We start from the raw sequence: 22,765 nt of genomic DNA on the forward strand, positions 1-22,765 counted from the left end.
ATCCCTTTAGACAGCTCCTCTGTGACAATGCAATGTGGTCAACCATCCCTCCCTGAGTGTCTTCCGAAGGATTCACACTTTGCCATGTCAGGGGCAGTAGGCAAGGGCTGTGTAGAGTCAGACTGGAGAGCACGTTTATGCAATATTCCATCTCTGACCTTGGTTGCTTTTGAGACTATTCTAAGAGGCAATAAGATCAATTATAGTAAAACATCTCAAGATCTAGAATGCTTTTGTATTTATAGCCATTGACTTGGGGCCCGGCTTTTTACCCCTCTGCCATTCTTTCCCATGCTAAGATTCTGTGTTTCTTTGCAGAAACATAGGGGAAGGGGGTACTCTCCATTTCTTATCTAAAGAGTACAGTTTTATTTTTGAGAGAAATTGAGAATTTTTGAAAGTTAAAATTAGGTGATTCTCTGTGTATTTGTTCTGCAGACTGAAGATTCCCTGAGGCGCAAGGGCAGAAACAGGTCCGACCGTAGCAGCCTGGTTAATATGCACATTCTCCAAGGTAAGGCTGCATAAATCATAAACTAGGAGATACCTGCCCAGTGGGAGGCCATTTTTGTAGTTTTGTGTCTCTGTGCTTGCTAAGTCCCATAAAGAACCTCTCCCAAGCTGGGCAGTGGGGGCACACACCTTTAATTCTAGCACTTAGGACGCAGAGTCAAATGGATCTCTGATTTTGAGGTCACCCTGGTCTACAGAGTGAGTTTCAGGGTAGCCAGAGCTACACAGAGAAACTCTGTCTCAAAAAAAAATGAACAAGTAAACAAAGCAAAACCACCACCAACAAAAACCTCTCCAAAAATAAATTAATGAAAAAATCTTTTCAAAACATGTATACACACACACACACACACATGCACATACATGCATGCACACACACATACAAGCACGCGTGCATGTGTGCACACACCCCAGCTTTTCATTAGGCCATTTTGATCAGTCATCCAGCTATTCTCAATCACACCGAAGACTTAGAAAGACAAACATTTGTTTCAGATTTGGCTTCCAGATTCACCTGTGCCATTTACTACCTGACTCTAAGGCAGTGGTTCTCAACCTTCCTAATGCTGTGACCCTTTTGTTACAATTCTTCATGTTGTGGTGACCCCCACCCATAAAGTTATTTCATTGCTAATCCATAACTGTAATTTTGCTACTGTTATAAATCGTAATGTAAATATCTGACATGCAGAATATCTGACCACCACAGGTTGAGAACCACTGGTCTAAGGCCAGGAGATTCCATAATTTCACTAAGCACCACACACAGAGTGTCCTTTGTAGACATGAGGGGTATCATCTAGCTGTTTCTGTAGTTATTAAGTACTAGTTTGATTCTGCCCTGTGGATGGCTTTATGTTCTAGTGTGCAGGAAATAAGGATCACAGAAAAATCAATGCTGATCCATGCAGTTCTATCCTGGGTGCTGTGACCATGTTTGGGAAAGGGAAACAAAGCAAACACCTAGTTGCCATCATGGTCTGACACCTGAAGGAAGGAGATGTCATTCCTGCAGTAGGAACCCTCAGACCACTGGGGCCCAGCTTCAAAGATGCTCAGCTTCTTCTCTGACAATTTCTGTGATTTGGTCGCTGAGAAAGTGCTGCGCTGATGGTGGCCAGCTGGCTTTGGGAGTGCAGAGATGAATAAGACATTGGTTTCTACCCTTAGAGAACTCCTCCAGGGTAACAGAGGAGGTAGGCACAAAAAATCAGCATTCATGGCCCAGCAGAGAGAAAATGCATGGTATTCTGAAAGTACAGGGGAGGCCATGGAAGGGAGACATCTGACTCAGAATACCCTGGGGAAGGGAAAGCAAAGACCTTGAATAGGAAGCATGGACCAAGTTCAGGAAGAAGGAAGAGCATTTAAGGTGGAGGTGCAGCACACAGCCAGCAGCAGCTTGTTCTCTCCAGAATGCAGATTTCCTTCCAAGACTGGATGCCAGCTTTACAGGGCAGGAAAGGTCCTGAAGTGGGGTGGAAGTTGTAAGTCTTTCCCCATTGGTCAGCATCTACTCTGACTCTACTGGCTTACTGACTTTTCTCCAACTACGGAGTAAGTGAGATGCTGTCAGACAGGAAGTAGATGGCACAGAACCCAGAGGAAAGGCTGTGAAGAATTCTAAGGGCTCTCAGGCATTCATGACAAAATTCCTACCTTCTTCACAGTGACATCTGTGGAGACCCTGGGAACCGGTGCTGTGCCAGCACAAAATTACAGCTATACAAATAGCCCAAGAAATGTCATTTTAAATGAGATACAGACCTTCCAATGGTCAAGTTAGCAAATAAAAATAAATATTACACGCGACCAGAAGGCATGAGATACAGGCATTTGCACTCTGCTGGTGGGGTGATGCCGGGTTAGTGTTGCTACAGGGCAGTTTGGCAGAGTGTATCAAACTCCTTGACTATGTATCTTGAGCTTGTACAGGTTGGTATACAGTGGTGTTTAGCAGAGAGTTATTTGGAGGGGAAATGTTGAAGCTGGTAAAATGTCCAGCAGTAGGCGATCGCCCCAAGCAACTGGGGATCCTCTGCTGAGCGTAATATCACATATCAACCAGAGCAATGGTTTGGAGGAATAATGGCTTAATAAGAAAAAGCTTAGAGGGTGTTTAGTCAAAACAGCAGGAAAGAAAACAGTATTTATAGACAAATTCTGGGAAGTCAAACTAAACATGTAAATATGTGTGTTCACGATCTAGTTCTGGGAAGAAAAAGTATAGATCTAATAATAAAAGCAGTAACTCAGAAAGCCTGATGCCTGGCGGGGAGGTTCCAGCTCAGTTCGTTTTCTCAGTTCTGTGCCTACCCTTGGCATTTATGATACTGGGGTGCACAGAGGCGCTACAGTCAAGAAGGCCTAGGAGGGTGGGGTGTAGCTCAGCAGTGCAGTGCTTGCCTGACTCCCATCCTCAGGACTTTAAAGGACTTGTTTCTTTTATCATTATCAATAGTATCAACTGCTCAGCCATAGTAGCCCTTCATTCTGTATCTTGTCTCCTCCATGGAGCCTTTGAGTCTCCCAGACAGAAGTTAGGAGTTAGTTCCCTGGAGACCCACTAGTCTCTCCCTCCTCCCTCTCCCCCTCCCCCTCCCCCTCTCTCCTTCTCCCTCCCCACTCCCCTTCCCCCTCCCCCTCTCCTTCTCCCTCCCCCCTCCCCTTCCCCCTCCCCCTCCCCCTACCCCTCCCCCTCCCCCTCCCTCTCCCTCTCCCTCTCCCAATTCTCTCTCCCTTTCTCCTGAGTTTTGCTTTCAGGTGGGAACAGGAAATTGGAAACTTATTCCAAAGATGAGCAGAGTATTCCCCTAGGGCAGAAGGGACCAGTGGTTGACTGTAGGGAGGATTTGGAATGGAAAGATACTTGTCCAGGAAAGAAGTGGCTCCAACTTCAAAGGATTTTTTTTTTCTTTTGTAACAGATCTGAACATTTGCCTCTTAGTATCACAATACTGACAAATCTAAAATCCCTAGAAGGTTATAAACCCCACCACCACCACTAACTATTACCAGAGATCTTGTTTACTGCAGGCCCAGCCTGTGCCAGTCCCTCTCAAAAGCCAGGAACCTAAGGTCAAGCAAGTCACGGGGACCCATGGACTGCTTGCTTACAAAATTGCCAAATTGCATTTTTTTTTTTAAAACAAATCCTCTCAAGGCAAGTTTCTCCAGTTTTCCTGTGTGTCTTCATTTGCCTTTATTTGGAAGTGTCTGCTCTCTGGTGCTAATCCCTGTGAAGTGATGATGCTCGCATTGAAAAATTATCAAAATGGTAGAGCATGGTGTGACACAGTGTTTTGCATCCAGCAGCCAAAAAACCAAACCAAACAAAATGACATCGAGTTCTAAAACGGATCCTGTCTGTTTCAACCTTACAGCCTCCACAGCAGAGAGATCCATTCCAACTGCTCAGATGAAGCTGAAAAGAGCCCGCCTTGCAGATGACCTCAACGAGAAGATTGCTCTCCGCCCAGGGCCCTTGGAACTGGTGGAGAAGAACATTCTGCCTATGGATTCTTCAGTGAAAGAAGCTATAAAAGGTAGTTTGGGTGGGGGCAGGGGAGTCATGTCCATCCCACACTTGTGAACCTCAGAGTAGCCATACTGGCAATCTGGGAATCTTGCTCTGAGCATCCCACTGGACGACCCATGACATGGGTTGCTCCCCAACCATATATCCCATACCCAGAGGTCCTCTGTCTTCAGCCTCCTATGTTAAATAGGCAGAGGGGGAGGGGTGAGAAGAGAAGAATCAGCAATAATGGCTCACACCTATAATCACACTTGAGAGGCTGAGACAGGAGGGTTGCCATGATTTCAAGGCCAGCCTGGGAATCTATCATCAGTTCTAGGCCAATCTGGGCTTCAAGTGAGATCTACAAACCAAATTGATGAATGAATGGTGTAGAAACATGGCACAATAAAAATAGCTGTTTGGCCGTGTGCTGTGGTAGAGATGGAGATGATGATGTCCAGGCTTTTTCAAGCAAAGCTCACATTAAGATCCATGTGAAACTGACGATTCTTAGGTGATGTTCAGGGCCGAGCCTCATAGCCAAGATGACATACACTCACTGATTAGTTCCCTCAAACACTGCCTTAGTTTATTCCTTAGACCATTTGACCAACTGACTTCAGGTGGATCCAAGCAGCCTGCAAATAAAGAGTTCATGTAAGAGATGCTCTAAATTGGGCCTGAGCAAGCTTAGGAGAGTGGAGAGGAGAGATGGACATTTCCATAGGCAAATCAACTTTTCTTTTTCAGTTAGACTCACAGGCAGCTCCTGGGGACACTCAAAAGATAGTATTTACCAATAGATACTTAAAAGTTTCAATATGTCATTATCAGCGTGTGCTAGGAAATCTTATGCCAACTATATCTTTGTAAGTTACCCTTGAGTTGGTCTACACCTTGGTCTTACCCATTCATTCAGAGACAGTGAGGATGCTGCCACGGGGATGTGTAACTATGGAAATATGAACTTCTGGAGTCACTTCCTCCTCTTCCAGTATCCTCTCTTGGCATCCTCCAGTGGCTGACTGTCCCCTTCACAAGCTGCCTCCACACTGAATCTTTGAACATGACCTACAGTTGTTCTCAGGAGTGCATGCTCTCCATCACTGCTCTGATACTTCAGCAGACAGGAAAGAGGTGGGAGGATGACATTCAGCATCTCTTATTCTTTCCAGAACATTCTATTCCATGGCTATAAAATTGCCACTCATTTGTCTATTAGAGGCCAAAGATTTTTAATCTGCACTTTTGCCTCATACTGACTTTGCACCTTCCCCTGCGATTATGCATTGCCCGCTGGTAGCCTTCTCTCTGTTCTTCCTGATGCCTGTGTTCTCTTGTGTGTGTTGAACTTATACAGAAACAAACAAACAACCCCGCATCTATCATTAGTGTGGCAGACGTTTTACTAGCCCGTTGCCCCGTGCATCCTGATTTTTACAGACAGTGCTTTCAAGTTTCTCTGTCATTTTTTTTTTTATCTTTTTCTTTATAGTTTCTAAACATGCTTCCATGGAAAATATTTTCCAGATCTAGAATATAGACTTTTTTTTTTACATCATCGACTACACATATCAAGTCCCCCATTTTCCCTTTTAAAATCTAAATGCCTCTGCAAAGATTTCAGGGCTTAGATTAAGAGGCACATGGCATTTTGCTTTGTCCAGAATTTTGTGATGTATTTTACAATTTTCTCTGACATTTAGCTTCACAAGCTTCTTTACACTGGTCTGCTTTGTCTGTGGTATCCTGGCTACTTACAGAAGTGTGCTAGAGATAAGACTTAGGGACAGTTTTTCTTGTTTACCTTTACTCCTGTCAAAATTTGCTTGGGAATGTAAATCCTTCATAGGTTAATTAACAGTGAATTCATGTGTTTAAAGCATATGGGTTCTCCCGACTCAAAAACACAGAGCCCTTTCCATTTATTTAACCTGTCTATTTCCCACAACAAAGTTTAAAGCCAGGCCCTTTAGAACACTGTGACATTAGCAACATACATTTTACACATGTCTCTGTCTTAGCATCTTTGAGGAGTTTCATAATAGCGCCAATACATTTCTCAGTTCATCTTGTTTACGTGGAAATGTCTATGTCTACAAATGAAGGATGTTTCCTGCTCCATTTTTGTGCACTGGCTGGTAGTTGAAAAACCTATGTATTATAGAGTCGATGGCATCTTAAGACTACCCATGCAAACTACCATTTCAATAGTTATTGTACTTCATTTAACAATAGCAATATGTATTTAGATTTGTAGATTATATCAATTTGATAAAATTTTGCAGGTGATTTATTTTATAAAAATAAATAACATTTTACTGAATAGATCTAGCAGGGTGGCTCTTTTTTAAAATGGGCCAGAGAAACATATACCTTATGGATAAAATTGTGTATATGGCATATCAAACCCATATAATTCATAGATGCACAATAAATAATGACATTTGAGGCAGGTGAATAATCACGCCTCTCTTGCTTAGCAGAATCCTATTACTACAGAGAGGTTGACAGATCTTCGTAGGAGCCAAAGTTAGCAAACATGAGGCCAGACTGAACTATACAACAAGACAGTTTGATAAAGGTCACAGCAGGTCATGCTGTCTGTATTATGTTTATCTGCGTTACCACCACTTGATGCACACAAGTTTTCATTCTGTTTCTCTGTTAGCTGGAAGCCTCTAGTCACCCACCTTTCTATATGACAGGTGCTTTTGGACATATTCTTCCCTAAGGGTAATTTGAAGAGGATATGGAGTAAATTGCTTGCAAAGGGTAGGAGGTGACACTGACCTGTGACGTAGTCACTTGGTATTGCTTCCTTTCTGAATCGCCCCTGACACTCCAGGAAGCCACCTTCCATGATTCTGTTTTTAGAAATTGCTAGGGTCTTACTTATGCATTTGCACCAATTTTGACATTACTTGGTGTCGTGGCATTTGTTTGTTTATTGTTCTAACAGTCCAGGAAAAAGATTCCACCAAGAGGAGTCCTCCATGGCAGGCTCATTACTCTTGTGGTTCTATCATCCTCCACCATCCCCCACCATTCTCCAACCAGGATGGCTTGGTTTCTTAAAGGGCCAGATAGTAAACTATAGGCTCAGTCTTGTAGTGGTGGGTGTAACCATAGCAACAAGTAAACAAACGGGCACGGCTGCATTCCAAAAGAACTTACTTTAGAAGTGTAGTGTAGCGCTTTGTCACCCTCTGGATCTAGCAAGTGAAATCTAAAAATGAAACCAAACCTTGATTACACTATGCTCACTGTGAAACTAGTGCGCAGGCTAAGGAAGGTTCCCTGGCTGAGCTACATCTGTTTCCCAGCAGAAACTCCACACTATGGAAGGGAGAACATAACCTTTGATAAATAGCTATCCTGTCACGGCTTTTGTGAATAATGTTGCTCTCTACTGTTTTCATTCCAACACTGGCCAGATTTAAACATCGAAACCACGCAGATGCTCCTTGAGATACGGTGAGGTTACGTGCAAATACATGAGTCCCAAACTGAAAATATGTTCACTATACCTGCAATTCCCTACCTAGAGCATTCTACCCTCACAACACTGGGGAGCAGGCCTCTTGACAATATGGCTGACTACAGTTGCCACCAGCAGACTGAGAGAATTGAAGAGGGTATAGCTGGCCCGGGAAAAAGATGAAAATTCCAATTTCTCAGTAAAGTTCCTCCTGAAAGCCTACAGCTTTTGCATTATTGTGAAGTCCGATTGTCATTAGTGGCAGGTGATTTATCCTTATACATTTCACAAAATAATTGATAATTACCTTTAAATTTTTCTGAGTGATGGAAAGTGTTAAGTGTGGTCCCATGATGAGCTTCATGGGTGCTCCCTGTTCATGTCTTCAAAGTCTGGTCCCTGTCTTGAGAGTTGTTCTTTGATACCTTTCTATGGTGATGCTCACAGTTATGTATGTATTCAAATTTCTATCTTATATTAGTTGTATGATTTACCCCCATGCTGGACATTCTTCTTCTCCTCCTGCACATCAAAGTTCACAGGTCTCCAGCACTAATTGGTGTTGGCTACCATGGTTCTAAGTATCTCTGAACCTGGATTCCATTTGCTTCAAGTTACTTAACTGTTAATTGCTGTATTCAGGGTAATGTCTCTTCCTATTTCCTTTACATTCACTAGAAGTCAGTCTGGTTCTTTTCTTATAAAGAAGTTTATTAATCTACTCTTGAGATGTGTTGGCTCCATATCTTTACGTGAATCCAATTTGCCTCAAGTCCAGTTTGCTGAGAAGCTATCTGAGGAGAGCAGGAGACATGCTTTGCTCTTTGCTTTCTAGGGTTATTGTTTATGTTTGGTTTCTCTCTCTCTCTCTCTCTCTCTCTCTCTCTCTCTCTCTCTCTCTCTCTCTCTCTCTCTCTTCCTGCTGGGGGTAGAATCCAGGGCCTCACAAATGCTAAGGCAAGTGCCCTGGCACTGAGGTGCACCCATGACCAACACAAAGCAGAGCTTGGCTTTGAACCTGAGCTCTGTGACCCTGGACCACACAAATGTAGATACTGTCCCTTCATCCCACAGAGACTCAATTGCTTCATCTGTAAATTTCTCCATTGCAGTAATCAGTGTGTCTTAAGATTGTTTCAGGTAGACACAAATAATTGATGTAAAGAATGAGGTAGGGGCTAGGGAGATGGCTCTGTTGGGGAAAATCCTGGCTGCGTGAACATGAAAACCAGCACCCATGTAGAAAGCCAGTTACAGAGACACATACTTGTAATCCTAGTGCTGAAGAAGGGGAGACAAGAGGATCCTAGAGGCTGCTCATTAGCCAGTGGGTCTAGCCAAATCAGCAAGCTCTGGTTTCAGCGAGAGACCCTGCCTCAAAATATAAGGTATGAGGTGATTGATGAAGAATCTATACTGATAGCTCTCTGAACTCACACACTCCATACATGTATACAACAAGTGCACGCGCACACACACCCCACAAAACCTAGCTAGATGCTGAAGACTTACTTATCAATCATCAGGAGCCTACCAGTAACCTACACTGAGTCCCAGCTGAGCCATGAAGGAAGGGATCCAGGGGAAGAAAAGTTGTTTAAATTCTAAAAGCAGCTTACAGTGTGTCTTCCAAGCAGAGGAGAATCTCAAACCTCAGATCTTCTCATTCAAGGATACTGATAGAACCATTTTTTAAATTCCCTAGCTAGAGAAAACATAACATAATTTTATTCTGTTTTTTCTATCTATCTATCTATCTATCTATCTATCTATCTATCTATCTATCTATCTATCTTTTTTTCAAGACAGGGTTTCTCTGTGTAGCCCTGAACAGCCCTATGTAGCTGTCCTGGAACTTGCTCTGTAGCTCTGTAGATTAGGCTGGTTTTGAACTCAGAGATCCACCTGCCTCTGTCTCCTGAGTGCTGGGATTAAAGACATGGGCCACCACTGTCTAGCTGAGAAAATATAATTTTTGAGGGATAAGATCTTGTTAGCACAGGAAGGTTGGTTCTGGTGAACCAAAACTAAATGTGTGTGTGTGTGTGTGTGTGTGTGTGTGTGTGTGTGTGTGTGTACAGGATCAGGTTGTGTTTGCAGACTGGACCATATCTTTGGTGTGAAGTGAGCTTGTGAGATACAGAAGGTCAGAACTCCACTGAAGACTGGCATGCTTGTTTGATAAGAGCTGACGAGCTAGGAAAAGTTCTGCATTTGAGTGTATGAAAAGAGAGTCTAATATGACCAGCATTGCATGCTAATTGGTTACCCTGCATCACATGGGTTTGTCTCTTGAGCAAAGTAAATGATGTCACTGCTCATCAAGGCAGGAATACTAGTGGAGGAGTGAGGTTGGGAAAGTGACAAATTCTTGTTTTAACCACTGAATATGAGGGGCCCATCAGTACCGCAAAAGCAGACACTCAGTGTCACCCTCCTGTGACTCTTAGTTTAAAAGAAAGCACAAACTCGCAAATCTTCAACACATACAGGGATCTAAGCTGACAGACTACATAAGATTGTCTTTCCATGCTCGCCTTTCTTCCTAATAGCTATTGATTCTCTTCTGATGTGCCAGACCCCACTTGAAACTCTTGATCAGTGATCAGAACCTGCAAGTGTCTTAAGTATCATGGTCAAAGCTGCTAAGTATGGTAGCAGTCCAGGATATGGCAAGCAAATGCATAGAAAGAACAGAGGGATAAACTCGGGACTGTTGTATGGTAGGAGAACTATGCAGAATAAACAAAGGATAGCTGAAGAAGGCAGCTACAAATACATTTGTTTTAGTCTAAGAAAACCCCAGAAGTGGGTACTAGCAGACAATAGAGCACTTGTACCCTCATCCCTGTGACTCATTCTGAGCTTATGAGTCTCACAAGCAAATGGCCATACACTAGGAAACATCACAAGGCTGCCTGGAATCCAGCTGTTAGAACAGCAGCTGGAGCCCTCCCAGCAGCAGAGATGACCCAGCCCATTCTCTAGCCTATTACTCCTGGGGACAACATCCTCTCCTTGTCGAGGCAGGGATGAGCTTGTGTGGTGTTTTCTATCCTCCCCACAGCCTCTGTGTATTTCCTTTTCTTCATGCACGCGCCGTTCCAGTTGTGTTTATACATTGTGGTTCTCACTCCAGCTGTGTTTCTATGCTCCTGCCAGACTTGAGAGGCCTACTGTGTCATTGTCTTCCTCCCTCAAGGCTTAATCAAAACCTAAGATAGAATGATCTAGAACCTCTCTTAACACAAGAAAGGATATTTTGACAGTGACGTTTCCCACCTGGGTTTTTCTCATCATTCCCAGGTCACCCTCTAATAGCTGAACGACACCAACCCTTTTTCTACCACAGACTTTTCTTTTTCATAGGATGCCCACTACTGACCCCACTCCTGACTTTTGAGTTTCTTCTCTGATTATAGTTTTAGAGACTCCAGCTGGTCTCATTCTCATCTCTCTGGAATGGCATACTATGCTGGAAGACAAAGCTCAGGCTCTCGAGTCCGCCGCTCAGAGGGTATCTGATTGCCTATCATCATCCTTTTGTGAAAAACCTCATCAGGTCAGGACATGGCTTATAACCACCATGAAGTTCATGGGGATGATAAGTTCTCTGCAGAATGCAAAATGGCCTTGTTAGGTTTATGAGTGGTTGTTATTACTCACATGCTCCTCAGTGCTGAGATCTTTGGGTTCTTCTCACTTGTTGATAGTTTCTAATTGCATGATCATTAAATAGCTTCTTCACAGGATGCCAGCATCCCTTAGCTCCAGAGGAAGCAAGGTTTTGTCCATATGATTGACTTCTGGCCTGACTCAAACCAAACCCAGCTGGATTCCTCAAAGAGTAGAAGGAACCCTGGACTCCAGCTACAACTGAAAGCTTTCTAACCTTGTCTTTGGGCTTTACCAGGGTTTCCATCTAAGTCAGCACTTCAGTTTCCATTCAACCAGTGTTCTAGAATATGTAGCTCTGTTGTCAAAGATAAATTAATTTTATCACCACCATAACCTTTAAATATAGAAACCAATGTGTGACCTGCCAGGGCCATCCATCCCCAGCTGTCATGTTGATGAAGGCCTCTCTATTCAACCTATCTTAGTCTGTGACCCTCGGGCTTAATTCAAAATCAACCTCTCTAGCTCACCCAGAACCCAGTGCATGTTCAGAGACCAAGGAGTTTTGACACTGATCATGCATTTTAAAGCCAGATATACAATAACAATGGCCCTATGCCAGATGGTAGGGTTGTTTGCCTTGGCATGCCTTACTTTCTCACGGACAAAATTCTACCATTCCACAATGAGAAATCACTTCCAAAGTACAAATGATCCTTAGGGGAAAGAAATACACCATGGCATGTATGTCAAATGCTTTTCTGAGGAAAAACTCTGGGAAAAGTAGGGTAGAATTTTAAAATTGGGGAGCTGGCAGACTGGGGGAGAAAGGGTGGGTGCTGAGAGAAGAAAGTGACCCTTCCACTCTGCAGGGCTGCCCGGTGACCTGAACTCCATCGCTGCCACGGAATCCATCTTGGCACTGCTGAGAAGTGAGCAATTGGAGTTGGGGATATCTTACAAGACCCCTGTGGGGTAGCAGGTGGTATTGACAGGTGACACAGGGACATTGAGTGTCGTCCCATAAAGGAGGGAGACAAGGGGAGTATGTCATATTCACACTGGATAGTCTTTGTCCCTAGTATTTGACCTCTAGAACTGATGTGAAACACAAATACATACAAGTTAGCACTTCTCCTGATTTATGAGGATCTGGTCAAGAGACACAAGGGGAGCTTCTGAGGTGTCATGGATCCGAGGAAAGGGAACCCATCTGTCCGTGTACCAGTTCACATCCATTTTATTACGAAGACACTTGATGTCCTTTGAGAGCAGCTGAGTTCTGTCTTCTGCTAGAGGATCCACCAGGCCATAGACTATAGTGTGTTGCTGAGTCTCATCAAGTCTCCTTGACAAAGGGCAGGATTAAACAACACCCACATCTATGAGAATGACATCGTGGCACTTGCCCTTGGGAAACAGATTCTGCTTCATTCTCATTCTGGAGGATGTTAGGGATGGTCAGTCTGTCCTCAAAGAAAAACAGCTCCCCTGCCCTTCAGGACACTAACTAGCAGATAGAAAATCAGGAGGTGCCCTCTCCCATTGTGCCCCACCCTTCTTTCACAGTCCCAAGTGCAGGTTCTAGGGAGAGAGTAACCAGGCCTCCAATTATCTCATTTAATCTTGGAATGTTAAACGTGCGTACACAGGAAAGTACAGCTGACTCATTCATCTAATCGCTTCCAGGGAATGGGGGAGCCGAGGTCCCAAGGGGCCGGTGCCAAGAGCCAGTCCTGTGGGCATAGCTGGAGGATGATGTCAGGGCTTCTCAGAGCAGGTCCTTGTCATCACGCTGCTTGACGTGTCTGGAGGGACAATAGCCAGCGCTCTGCTCTCCAGCAGCTCCCAGCCAGCCTCTTGTCGTGGGAGATTGGAGCAGAGGCCCAGGGTCACAATGCAGTGCAATCGATGTAAATGTTCTACAGGGATACAGATAAGGTGACCAGAAGGTGACCTGTGTCCCTCTCTGCAGCATTGTGGCTCGAACCAGCAAAGACAGTGTCCTGTCCAGGACAGAGTTTCTTCTTACCCTAGGAAAGCTGATTCCTTATTTTCCCAGAATAAGCCTGTCTGGACAAATGAATTTTCCTCACCATGGAGTTGCACTGACCTTTAAGAGGCTGACCACAGAATAAACTGTTTCCTGGGTGGTCTTTTTGTTTTTTATAATGATAAACTTGAGAATGGCAGATGCTCTTAACAAAAACAGTATCAGTGACCATAACAGCTAGACATAATTGAACAGTTCACATCAGGGCGTGGTTTGGTGCTCTGGGGATATTATTTCCTGAAACCTAGAGAGGTAGGTCCATTCATTATTCCCATTTTATAGATGGGAAAACCAAGGCCCAGTAAGTTGCCTATATCCACACTCTCTCTGAAGTAACAGAACCAAGAAAGAAAAAGTGCCCCAAGTGTTTCCAACTCTAGAACCCATGAGGGACTGGAGCATCTTGTGAAAGTAAGGCAGCAGCAGCAGCAGCTCTGAGGGATTCTTTTATAAGCTTAAACTGAACACCTGGGTGACTGTGTAGAGGATCCCTGTCCCTTCTCTCCTTTTCTGCCCAGAGAATGGCAAACCCAAACCACTTGCAACCCTGAAGGTGACAGAACTGGAGTGGCCCTTATGATGGCACAGTGCTTAGTGGTCCTCAAATGTACCTGTTGGCAGAATCTGAGCTGGCCACATCATGTTTTCTGGGTACCAGACATCACATTTGGATCCGTGGCACTCACCCTGCTTCTTTGTGTGGATGTGAACAGTGTCCGTGTGCTCTGTTGAGTGTGCCTATGGCTTCCTCGTTTCGTTGGCTTGAGCAGGGAAACTCTAACTGATTTGGTAGAAGGTTTGATGGTGTGGTCACCTAGGCTGTGACTCTGGAGGACGTAACTCTTAGAATTATTCTCTTCCCTAGCTAGTAGAGTTTCTCCTTTTCCCTCCCTACACCAATTCTGTTTATCAGTCCCTCTTACATCTCATCCTCTCTCCACCACCATCCAAGCCCCTACACCCTCCTGTCATCCTGCTCATAGCTGACAATCATTTCAGATTCCACCCAAGCCCCCTCCACTCCGAGAGTTTTTAGACAACTTTGCATCACCAGCTCCTCTGTCTAACCACCATGGACACTCTGCAGGCCACATCTCCTTGACAGATTCCCTGATTCTCCCAGGGAGATACACAGACATCCTCTCTCTCCTGACTCTCAGCCTCTTTAACATATCTTATCTGATTGCCTCTACCCCTCTTGACCTGTGAAGGGTGCAAGTGGATGAAATAGTTGAGGACCAGCTCCCTTCAGACCTTGGGGGGAAAATAGAACTGATTATAGAAAGTTCTTCCTCTATCTCCACAGGGGCTTAATGCCAGGACCCTCACACACACACACACACACACACACAGATGACGAGTTCAGGATATTCCAGTCCCTCCCTGTAAAACAAAATACTATTTGCACATAATCCATGCTCATTCTCCCTTTATGTCAATCACCTATCTACTAACTGCCATGCTTAATTCCACAGAAACACCGTGTGATGCTATATGTACCGCAAAGGCGGGGGAGGAGGGGGGAGTAATAGCAAAAACAAAGCCTGTAGATGTTCAGATGGATGCAATTTTGTCGGTCCTAGTCAATGCCAAGAATGTGCAACCCATAGACAGCAAGCCGATACCATCTACTCCCTTATTTTAGTGACTTGGCTTGAGGTCACCACTTGCCAGTGGACAGTGCATCAGCTCAACGGGGGCGTCTTCAGTGTACGTGTACAGAGGCAGATCCTTTGCTGCTCTAGTGTATTATCTGCCCTCCAACTGTAGCAAGCTAATGATTCTCCCTTAAATAACGGGTGGCTCCACCCAAGGGTTTATGGCAAACAGGGAAGATGATCATGATCGGTGTGTCCACCCTCTTCTGTAAAGTGACTTGGGGAGTCCAAAGGCTGGGAATCCACTCCCAGTTCAGTCACTAAACAGTTGCAGAAAACAACTTTCCATATCCTCACCAGCCAAATGGATTCGAGAAAATGCTTGGATCCTCCTGTCTGAGGACTCACAAATCTGCTTTATTCTAGTTGGCTCTATTAGAGAAATCTGTGCTTCACTCTCTATTTCTCTCTCTCTCTCTCTCTCTCTCTCTCTCTCTCTCTCTCTCTCTCTCTCTCTCTCATGCTACCTTTGTCCACTTCCTCCTTCTCCTTCTCTTCTTCCTCCTCCTTCCTTTACACATAATTACATCATTGTGGAATTAAAAAAAAAAAAACCACTATTCCTCTTTCTCCATGCTTCTAACATTTCTATCTGCATCTTAGAATGTGGAACAATTTCACAATTCAGCACATTTCTTCCTACTTTTTGCATGTCTGGGATGCCATATTCTGGTTGAGTTATGGACATATCTTTGTCACATGAAGCATCAGACCACATAAAGAAGACCCAATCCCCTCATAATGAAAGAAATGGGAAGAGGCATGAGACAATGAACATCTCAGGGTGTTCTGGTGGACAGAGAATTCGGCTTCTGAGGGGCTTGTAGGATTACATGCAGGTATGCAGCATCAGTTCAGGGTGTGAGCCAGGGAGATCTCAAAGGCGTGCTATGATCTCCCAGGTGGGCAGCCGCACATGTGAAGGTTTTAACAGGGATAAAAACTAAAGAACTTGACACGCAGAGACTGCAGAGCTTAGATTGCTCTGAAAACAGTGTATGAACGAACTCCAGATTCCGGAAGGAGGGAGGTTGGTGTTTGGGAGAAGAGTCTTAAAGGGGTAGAAGAGAGACTCTGGGTTTCAGTAAAGAGGTTGGCACATATCCAGTGAGTCTTTCTAACTTGAGGAGAACAGTTTTCTGACATAAAGATGAAAAATACTAACATTTATTTATTTGGGCTTTTAGGTAAATGAATGATTTCTGTAATTCTCTGTACTTTCTTAATCTTTCATAGTTTTATTTTATTTTTGAGAAGATTTGATTACATTTCTCTCTCCCTTTTTCTCCCTTCAAACACTTCCCCACTTTCCTTCAAATCCATGATCTCTTTTCTCACTAATTGTATTCAAATATGTGTATATACATAGAACCTGCTCCATCTGTGTTAGTCTGTATATGTGTTTCCAGGGATAACCATTTGCCACTGAACATTTTTTATGCTGAACTGTGTAAGAATTGGTTGAGGTTATTGTTCAATGGTGGAACAATTTCCTAACATACAGAAAGGCCCTACCTAGGTTTAATCCCCACTTACATGACTGTGTGCACGCACATATACACCTGTGTGTGCACACATGCGCACATACACACACCTCTCAAAATACAAGTATTAATTTCAAGTGTTCCCACTAATACAATGGAATACTATACAATTATTTTTTTTAAATGAGGATAAGTGTGTGTGTGTGTGTGTGTGTGTGTGTGTGTGTAAATATCACTTTTGATGTTGGGAATTGAACCCATGGCTTTGTACACACTAGGCAAGCACACTATCACTGAACTACACCCAACTCTTAACTAGCATGTTTTACCCAGTCCAATCTATTTAAAGCTTCTCTCTCTTTTTTTTTGCACTTATCCTTCTGAATCCATAGAGTTAAATCTAAAAGAGACCACTGACTTCTACTGTGAAGTGGAATACGTACATTAGGTATTTTTATGCTACATGAATTTTTATCACAAACTTCCTCTTTGATAGTTGTAACAGCAATAATGACTTCTATGCATGACCCATAGAGCAGATGTCCTGGCATCTAAGCTCCTCCTGGTAAATGGGCTTCCCACTGGGCTAGTCACTGGAGTTTCCACTTGCTGTGTCCTGGCCTGGCCTCTTTCCTGATTTGACACTCGGATGTCCACATGAGAGACTGTGACACATGCCAGCAGTGGTGGCGATGACAAGCCCCAAACCACATTTGTTCCATTTCTCCCAGCTCCTTACAGCCCTCACCATCGCCACGGTGAGAGCTCCTGTCTCTTATCTGTACCGAGTAAGAGTCAAAAGTTCTTGTGAGTGTGATTGCAGAACGGGGGCTGGAAAGGCTCCCGATAATGCTGAAATTCCTTTGAAAGGGCCGTGCTCAGAATGGGGTCAGGAGAGCTCTGTGGCTTTGGCACATTGTGTACTGTTTGGGACAATAAACTGGACAGGGAATAGGTGGTGTAAAATGTGAGAAACAATCAGGATAATGTTATAGCCCCATCTCGTCTGATGACCTCTGTTTGCAGCACAACATCTCTGTTACCCCTAAAGACCACCCAGAGGAGAGAGGAAGCATCTGTGGGATGGTGGGAGCTGCTGAAGAAATTGCAAAGACACAAGATATTAGACATGAAAATATAATCCACGTACCAAGAAAATAAGAGTCAGGTTGAAGTTTTTGAGATACATTTTTTTTCTCTTCCAATTAACAATGCTTTGGTTGAGTGGCCACTTGGATGTGAACTCCAGTGACGTTAGCTAAATCTGACATCTAGGAATTTAAACTTAGTAGCTGGCCTCCCTTCTCCTTATTAGCAAAGCCTGCTAAACATTTTGTGCCGTGTGCCCTGCTTTATCTTTGAAGATGAAGCAACTGGCAAGCTGTCATTTTGATTCTCTCTCATGCTGGAAAGCCCGAAGGAGCAGGGCAGTTATCTTCCCATGGCCTCACAGAATGTCCATTCCTTTGGCTTTTCCTGATTTATTTTCAAAAGGACATAGGTTCCATAGAACGTGCTGAGAAGTGATTCAGCCTGGAAATAAAGTTTAGTGCATAATGATAAGCTTTGAAGTTCTCCAGTAGAAAATCTAATCATTTAAAATATATTCTCACTCTTTGCTGCTTGGGCTACACTGGGAGAGAGAGCACAATGTGTGCTCTGGCATAGGGTGATACATAGTAGCATTTCTGAACAGCTCTGATGCTCCAAGTCACCAATTCCATCTTGGTTTTCTCTCACTCAGGTACTGAGGTGAGCTTCTCCAAAGCAGCAGATGCCTTTGCCTTTGAGGATGACAGCAGCAAGGATGGGCTTTCCCCAGATCAGGCTCGGAGCGAGGACCCCCAAGGCTCTACAGGATCGACCCCAGATGTCAAATCCACTGAGGCTTCTCTGTCTGGTCCTCTGGACACAATCCAGGTAAAACAGGCTGGCCTGCCTCACAGTCTTAGATTTCATATCATCATTGCTGTAGCTGGTGTGGCTTACATCCCTTCACTCTGTCTGCTGCTGGTTTTATCCTGAGACAGGGTCTTGCTATATAGGATAGCCTGGTCTCAAGCTCAAGATACCCCTCACTCAGGCTGAGTGATGGGGTTACAGTGTATCCACCACAAAGAGCTTATCTGATGATGTATTTGTTTTTAGTGTCTCTTCTCAACCTATTCAGGGCAAGCACTTGTGAATCTTAGAAACACCAAACCCCTCACAATGTTTGCTTTCAAGTTACTTTGTGAGCAAGTAGTTAAGTAGTTAACCTCTGTTTCAGGCATAAGGTAAATTGACTCAGTGAGATCCCATGATTGGCCAACACTCACCAAGCAGAATTGATGTCAAACTCATCAAAGGGCCTAAGGGCGGGGTAGGGGGACAAGGAGGTGCTATCAGAAAGCAGGAGGCACCAGTTGCTTCCACCCTTGACAGGTGTCTACCATGTCAGCCTGAAGCTAGCACTCAGTCCCAACTCCAGCTCAATCCTCACCCCTTCTAGACAAACCCACAAGTATGTGAAAGCAAGGAATGAATACCAAAACGATGAAGCACACTTATGGAGAATAACAATGAGTTTAGTAAACCACATCTCCTGTCCTGATGCTCACACTGTCCTGATGCTCACACTGTCCTGATGCTCACACTGTCCTGATGCTCACACTGTCCTGATGTTCACACTGTCCTGATGCTCACACTGAGCTGATGCTCACACTGTCCTGATGTTCACACTGAGCTGATATTCACACTGTTCTGACGCTCACACTGTCCTGATGCTCACACTGTCCTGACGCTCACACTGTCCTGACGCTCACACTGTCCTGATGCTCACACTGAGCTGATGCTCACACTGTCCTGATGTTCACACTGAGCTGATGCTCACACTATCCTGATGCTCACACTTGGCCCAGCCTACATTATGCACTTCACAACTTCTCCCCTGAGATCCCTGGCCCTGCTGAGTAAGTACCACTGAAACTGAAGACCACAAAGATAAAACTATCACTCCACGAGTCTAAATGACTGGGTGAATTCCAGGATCACACAGAATGTCACTCTCTCCCAAATCCACATGATGGCAACATAGAACCCCTAAAAGATGTCTGTGGGAGGGGAGCACACAGAGTTGGGAAGGAGGAACAGTGATACCGAGGTGCTTTCCACCCCAGGTTTACAACACTCTTCTCTAGAAAGAAGCCTTTAGGCCACTCCCTCCTCTTTCAGAAGACTTAGTCTTCCGACCACCAAGAGACTGTTCCACAGACCCTGGAATTTTAAAATATCTACTTTGGCTATCCCTTACTCAAACTGTTGGAGACCAGAAGTGTTTAGATTTAGAATGTATTTGCATCTATTCATGATAATGTGTCTTGAGGATAATATCCAAGTCAAAACACAGGATTCACTTGTGTCTTAGATATGCATACATACCCATAGCCCATATGTATGTGTGTGTGTGTATATATATATATATATATATATATATATATATATATATATGGTATGTGTGTGTGTGTGTGTGTGTGTGTGTGTGTGTGTGTGTGTGTAATTGGTGCATGAAGCTAAGTTCTGTATGGCCTTTTCTTCTCATGACTTCTTGTCGGCCTCAAAAGGTTTCAATTTTTGAAGCAATTCAGATGTTGGAATATTGGATTATGGATGCTCAGCTTGTATTTGAAATTATTTTCCTACTGGATGAGGGGAAGCTGCGGTGATGTTGGTCCAGGGTCCAGTTTCCTGGAAGCATGATGGTTCCTGGTCACTGTCATCCCTATCTCTACCCCATCACTGCACACTTAAGGCTGCCAAGAAGGAAATGTGAAGTGGGAGGAGGAGGGAGGCGTGAGAGAAGACTATGCACTCCTCGGGCCAGAGTTCCTCATCAAAGCATCTCCCTTCCCCTGCAGCCCATGCTGAGCTTCGCAGTCAAACATCTTTGATAACATCAAACAGGCTATCATACCACTTGCGCATATTCTTCTGACAGCAAACTCCTCCTCAGCTTCTGATTTAAGAATGGTTTTGAGGAAAAGACATGTTCTTTTCTGCTTAACCCTAGCAGAAGGGGAAGAAGGGGCCAACCACTGAAAATGCAGGGGTTGCTTTGTCTTTTCTCTCAGCAACTATGTCTGGAAGGTTAGAACACTGAGGCTCTGAGAGACAAGCCGCCCATAGGTTTGTGACAGACACTGAGGTTCAGGAGTCCAGGGGAGAACTGGGAAGCTCAGTTCTGCCCCCCCAGGAGGGGTGTAAGGACCCCTACCCTTTTGTTGAGTCATAACATAGGACTGTAGAAAAGGAAGAGAAGAGAATTATTTTTTCCATGAAACCCTCAGCAGACAGAAGCATATTCTCATAAAGACATATGTGACCCTATATGTGCAAATACATGGATCTAATGCACAAGTACAAACACACATATACACATATTATTCTGTCCTGTGTTCTGGCGATTCTTCCCCTTTTATATCTACCTTGTATACATATACATTGATATAAAGATGCACATGTACATAAGATATGTATTCATACACACATAGATGTTGAAATATTTATATCCTAACATGCATACATACCAGTGTGAACATGCATAAACACATATAACCAACACATATACTCACAATTGTGTATATGTATGAATATGCATGTATACACATATAATCCCCATACATGTACACATACATCTGTGCACATGTCCAGGAAGGTACTCATATTTATTACTGCATATATCTATACATATATATATGCCACTATATATATTCACAAAGACATATATACATGCATAGATCCACAGACATGTGTGCACATGCATGTACACATATATGGCCAACAAAGAGGCATGTATGCTTACAAATACACATGCACACACCCACACATATTCCTACTCTCTGAGATACATTCATAATCTATATACACACATGCACACATGCAAACACTACTACACAATGAGACACTTACTTGTAGTTCTCTTGTTACACATACACTTGCACACCTCCACAGACATTATTCATACTATGCACACATGCCCTTTCCCCCCATTTTGCTTGTTTTCAGAACTTCTGCTCCCATTCTCCCTGTTTCCTTTCTTTCTCAATCTCATTATTATGTAGAGCTCCCCTCCAGGGTGCCCAGATGTCTCAATTTGCCCAGATCAAACCAGGAGTACACCCCATCTTCTGGAATCGGTACTGAAAATTTCCCTTTATCTCTCAGAGGTATCCTTGCAGTGGATGACAGATTGGAATGTCCTCCTGTAGGGAGCACCTGATTTATCAGGACAGGAAACTGGGTGAAACTGGCTTCACCCGAATGATGCGGCACCTTGATTCTCATGCCCTAGTAACACTACAATTTGGATTTCAGGATCTCGCTCCTGGCTCAGAAAGTGACAAGAACGATGCAGCCTCCCAGTCAAGCAACCAGTCAGACTCTGGGAAGCAGGTGCTCGGCCCCCTCGGCACCCCGATCCCTGTGCACACTGCTGTAAAGGTATGGACTGGTCTAGCTGCCAACCTCTGTCTAAGGCTAGGCTCCCTGAAGCCATGCAAAGCAGAGATTTGCAAGGCAGTTCTGTTAGCATGAGGAGACTTCCATGGAACTAGACACAGGTTCGGACAACTAGAAAAGTCACAAAGTGAGTGGCATATGCCGTCGATGTATATCCCCTCAGCACTGGGGAAGCCTCTCTGTATTGGGAATATAGCTCAGCCAGCATATCTGTGGCTTGGATTGCATGAGCCAGACAAAGTGGTACATGCCTGTAATCCTAGCACTCAGAAGGGAAGAAAATATAAGTCAGTAAGTCCATGGTCAGCCTGGACTATTCAACACAAAATACAAAATGAAGATTTCCCAGGCTTACCCTGAAGAAAGACACAGCAGAGTGCACTGCACGTGGGACTGGTACGGCTCACCAAACTCATCCATAGCAGTTGTATTTATGTGACAGGAGCAGGGCTGAAACCTTGGGTATTGCAAGAGCTCTAACACTTGGGGAGCTGAACATGAGAGGAGTCAGGTTCACAGGAGATAGCCAGCGGTGACTACCGTACTTCATACTTAATATCCCCAGCATCACACCCAGCCATTCCCAGAGAACTGTCTCCTGATTAGATGTTGCACATTCATTTGGTTTTCTTATATCACTCTGTACTAGCTAACATCTATCAGATTCAGTTGGGAGCTCTTTTTTTTTTTTTTTCCAGCCTAGTGTTACCTTTAGTACCTGCTGACACAGTTCTTCTGGGACATTTTTTTCTGTTGTAAATTAATAGTCAATGACCAAATAGTAGTTTTATCATCTATTAGATGCACATAAGATGGAGGAAGAAATGGTTCGCATTATTGGTAAAGATGCCTATAAAGAAGAATTATAGTAGCACTGCTAATTGAATATTTAAATTTTTTGGATAATTCAAATTAGTAAACCTGTCAACCTCCCTACACCAA

At 43.9% G+C, this 22,765-nt stretch overlaps 1 protein-coding gene across 2 annotated transcripts in view; it reads left to right on the forward strand.

Annotated features, from left to right (window-relative positions):
* Myocd (myocardin) overlaps positions 1-22,765 on the forward strand; it is a 95,709-nt gene that overhangs the window by 47,236 nt on the left and 25,708 nt on the right. For both annotated transcript variants that reach the window (XM_076936611.1, XM_034506941.2), the window contains 4 exons: positions 439-514; positions 3,897-4,058; positions 18,072-18,247; positions 21,680-21,805. In XM_076936611.1, the coding sequence (XP_076792726.1) occupies positions 499-514; positions 3,897-4,058; positions 18,072-18,247; positions 21,680-21,805 (480 nt within the window). In that variant the 5' untranslated portion in view covers positions 439-498. The remainder of the gene's footprint in view (positions 1-438; positions 515-3,896; positions 4,059-18,071; positions 18,248-21,679; positions 21,806-22,765) is intronic.

This window comes from Arvicanthis niloticus, chromosome 6 (genome assembly GCF_011762505.2).
Source record: "Arvicanthis niloticus isolate mArvNil1 chromosome 6, mArvNil1.pat.X, whole genome shotgun sequence".
NCBI lineage: Eukaryota > Metazoa > Chordata > Mammalia > Rodentia > Muridae > Arvicanthis > Arvicanthis niloticus.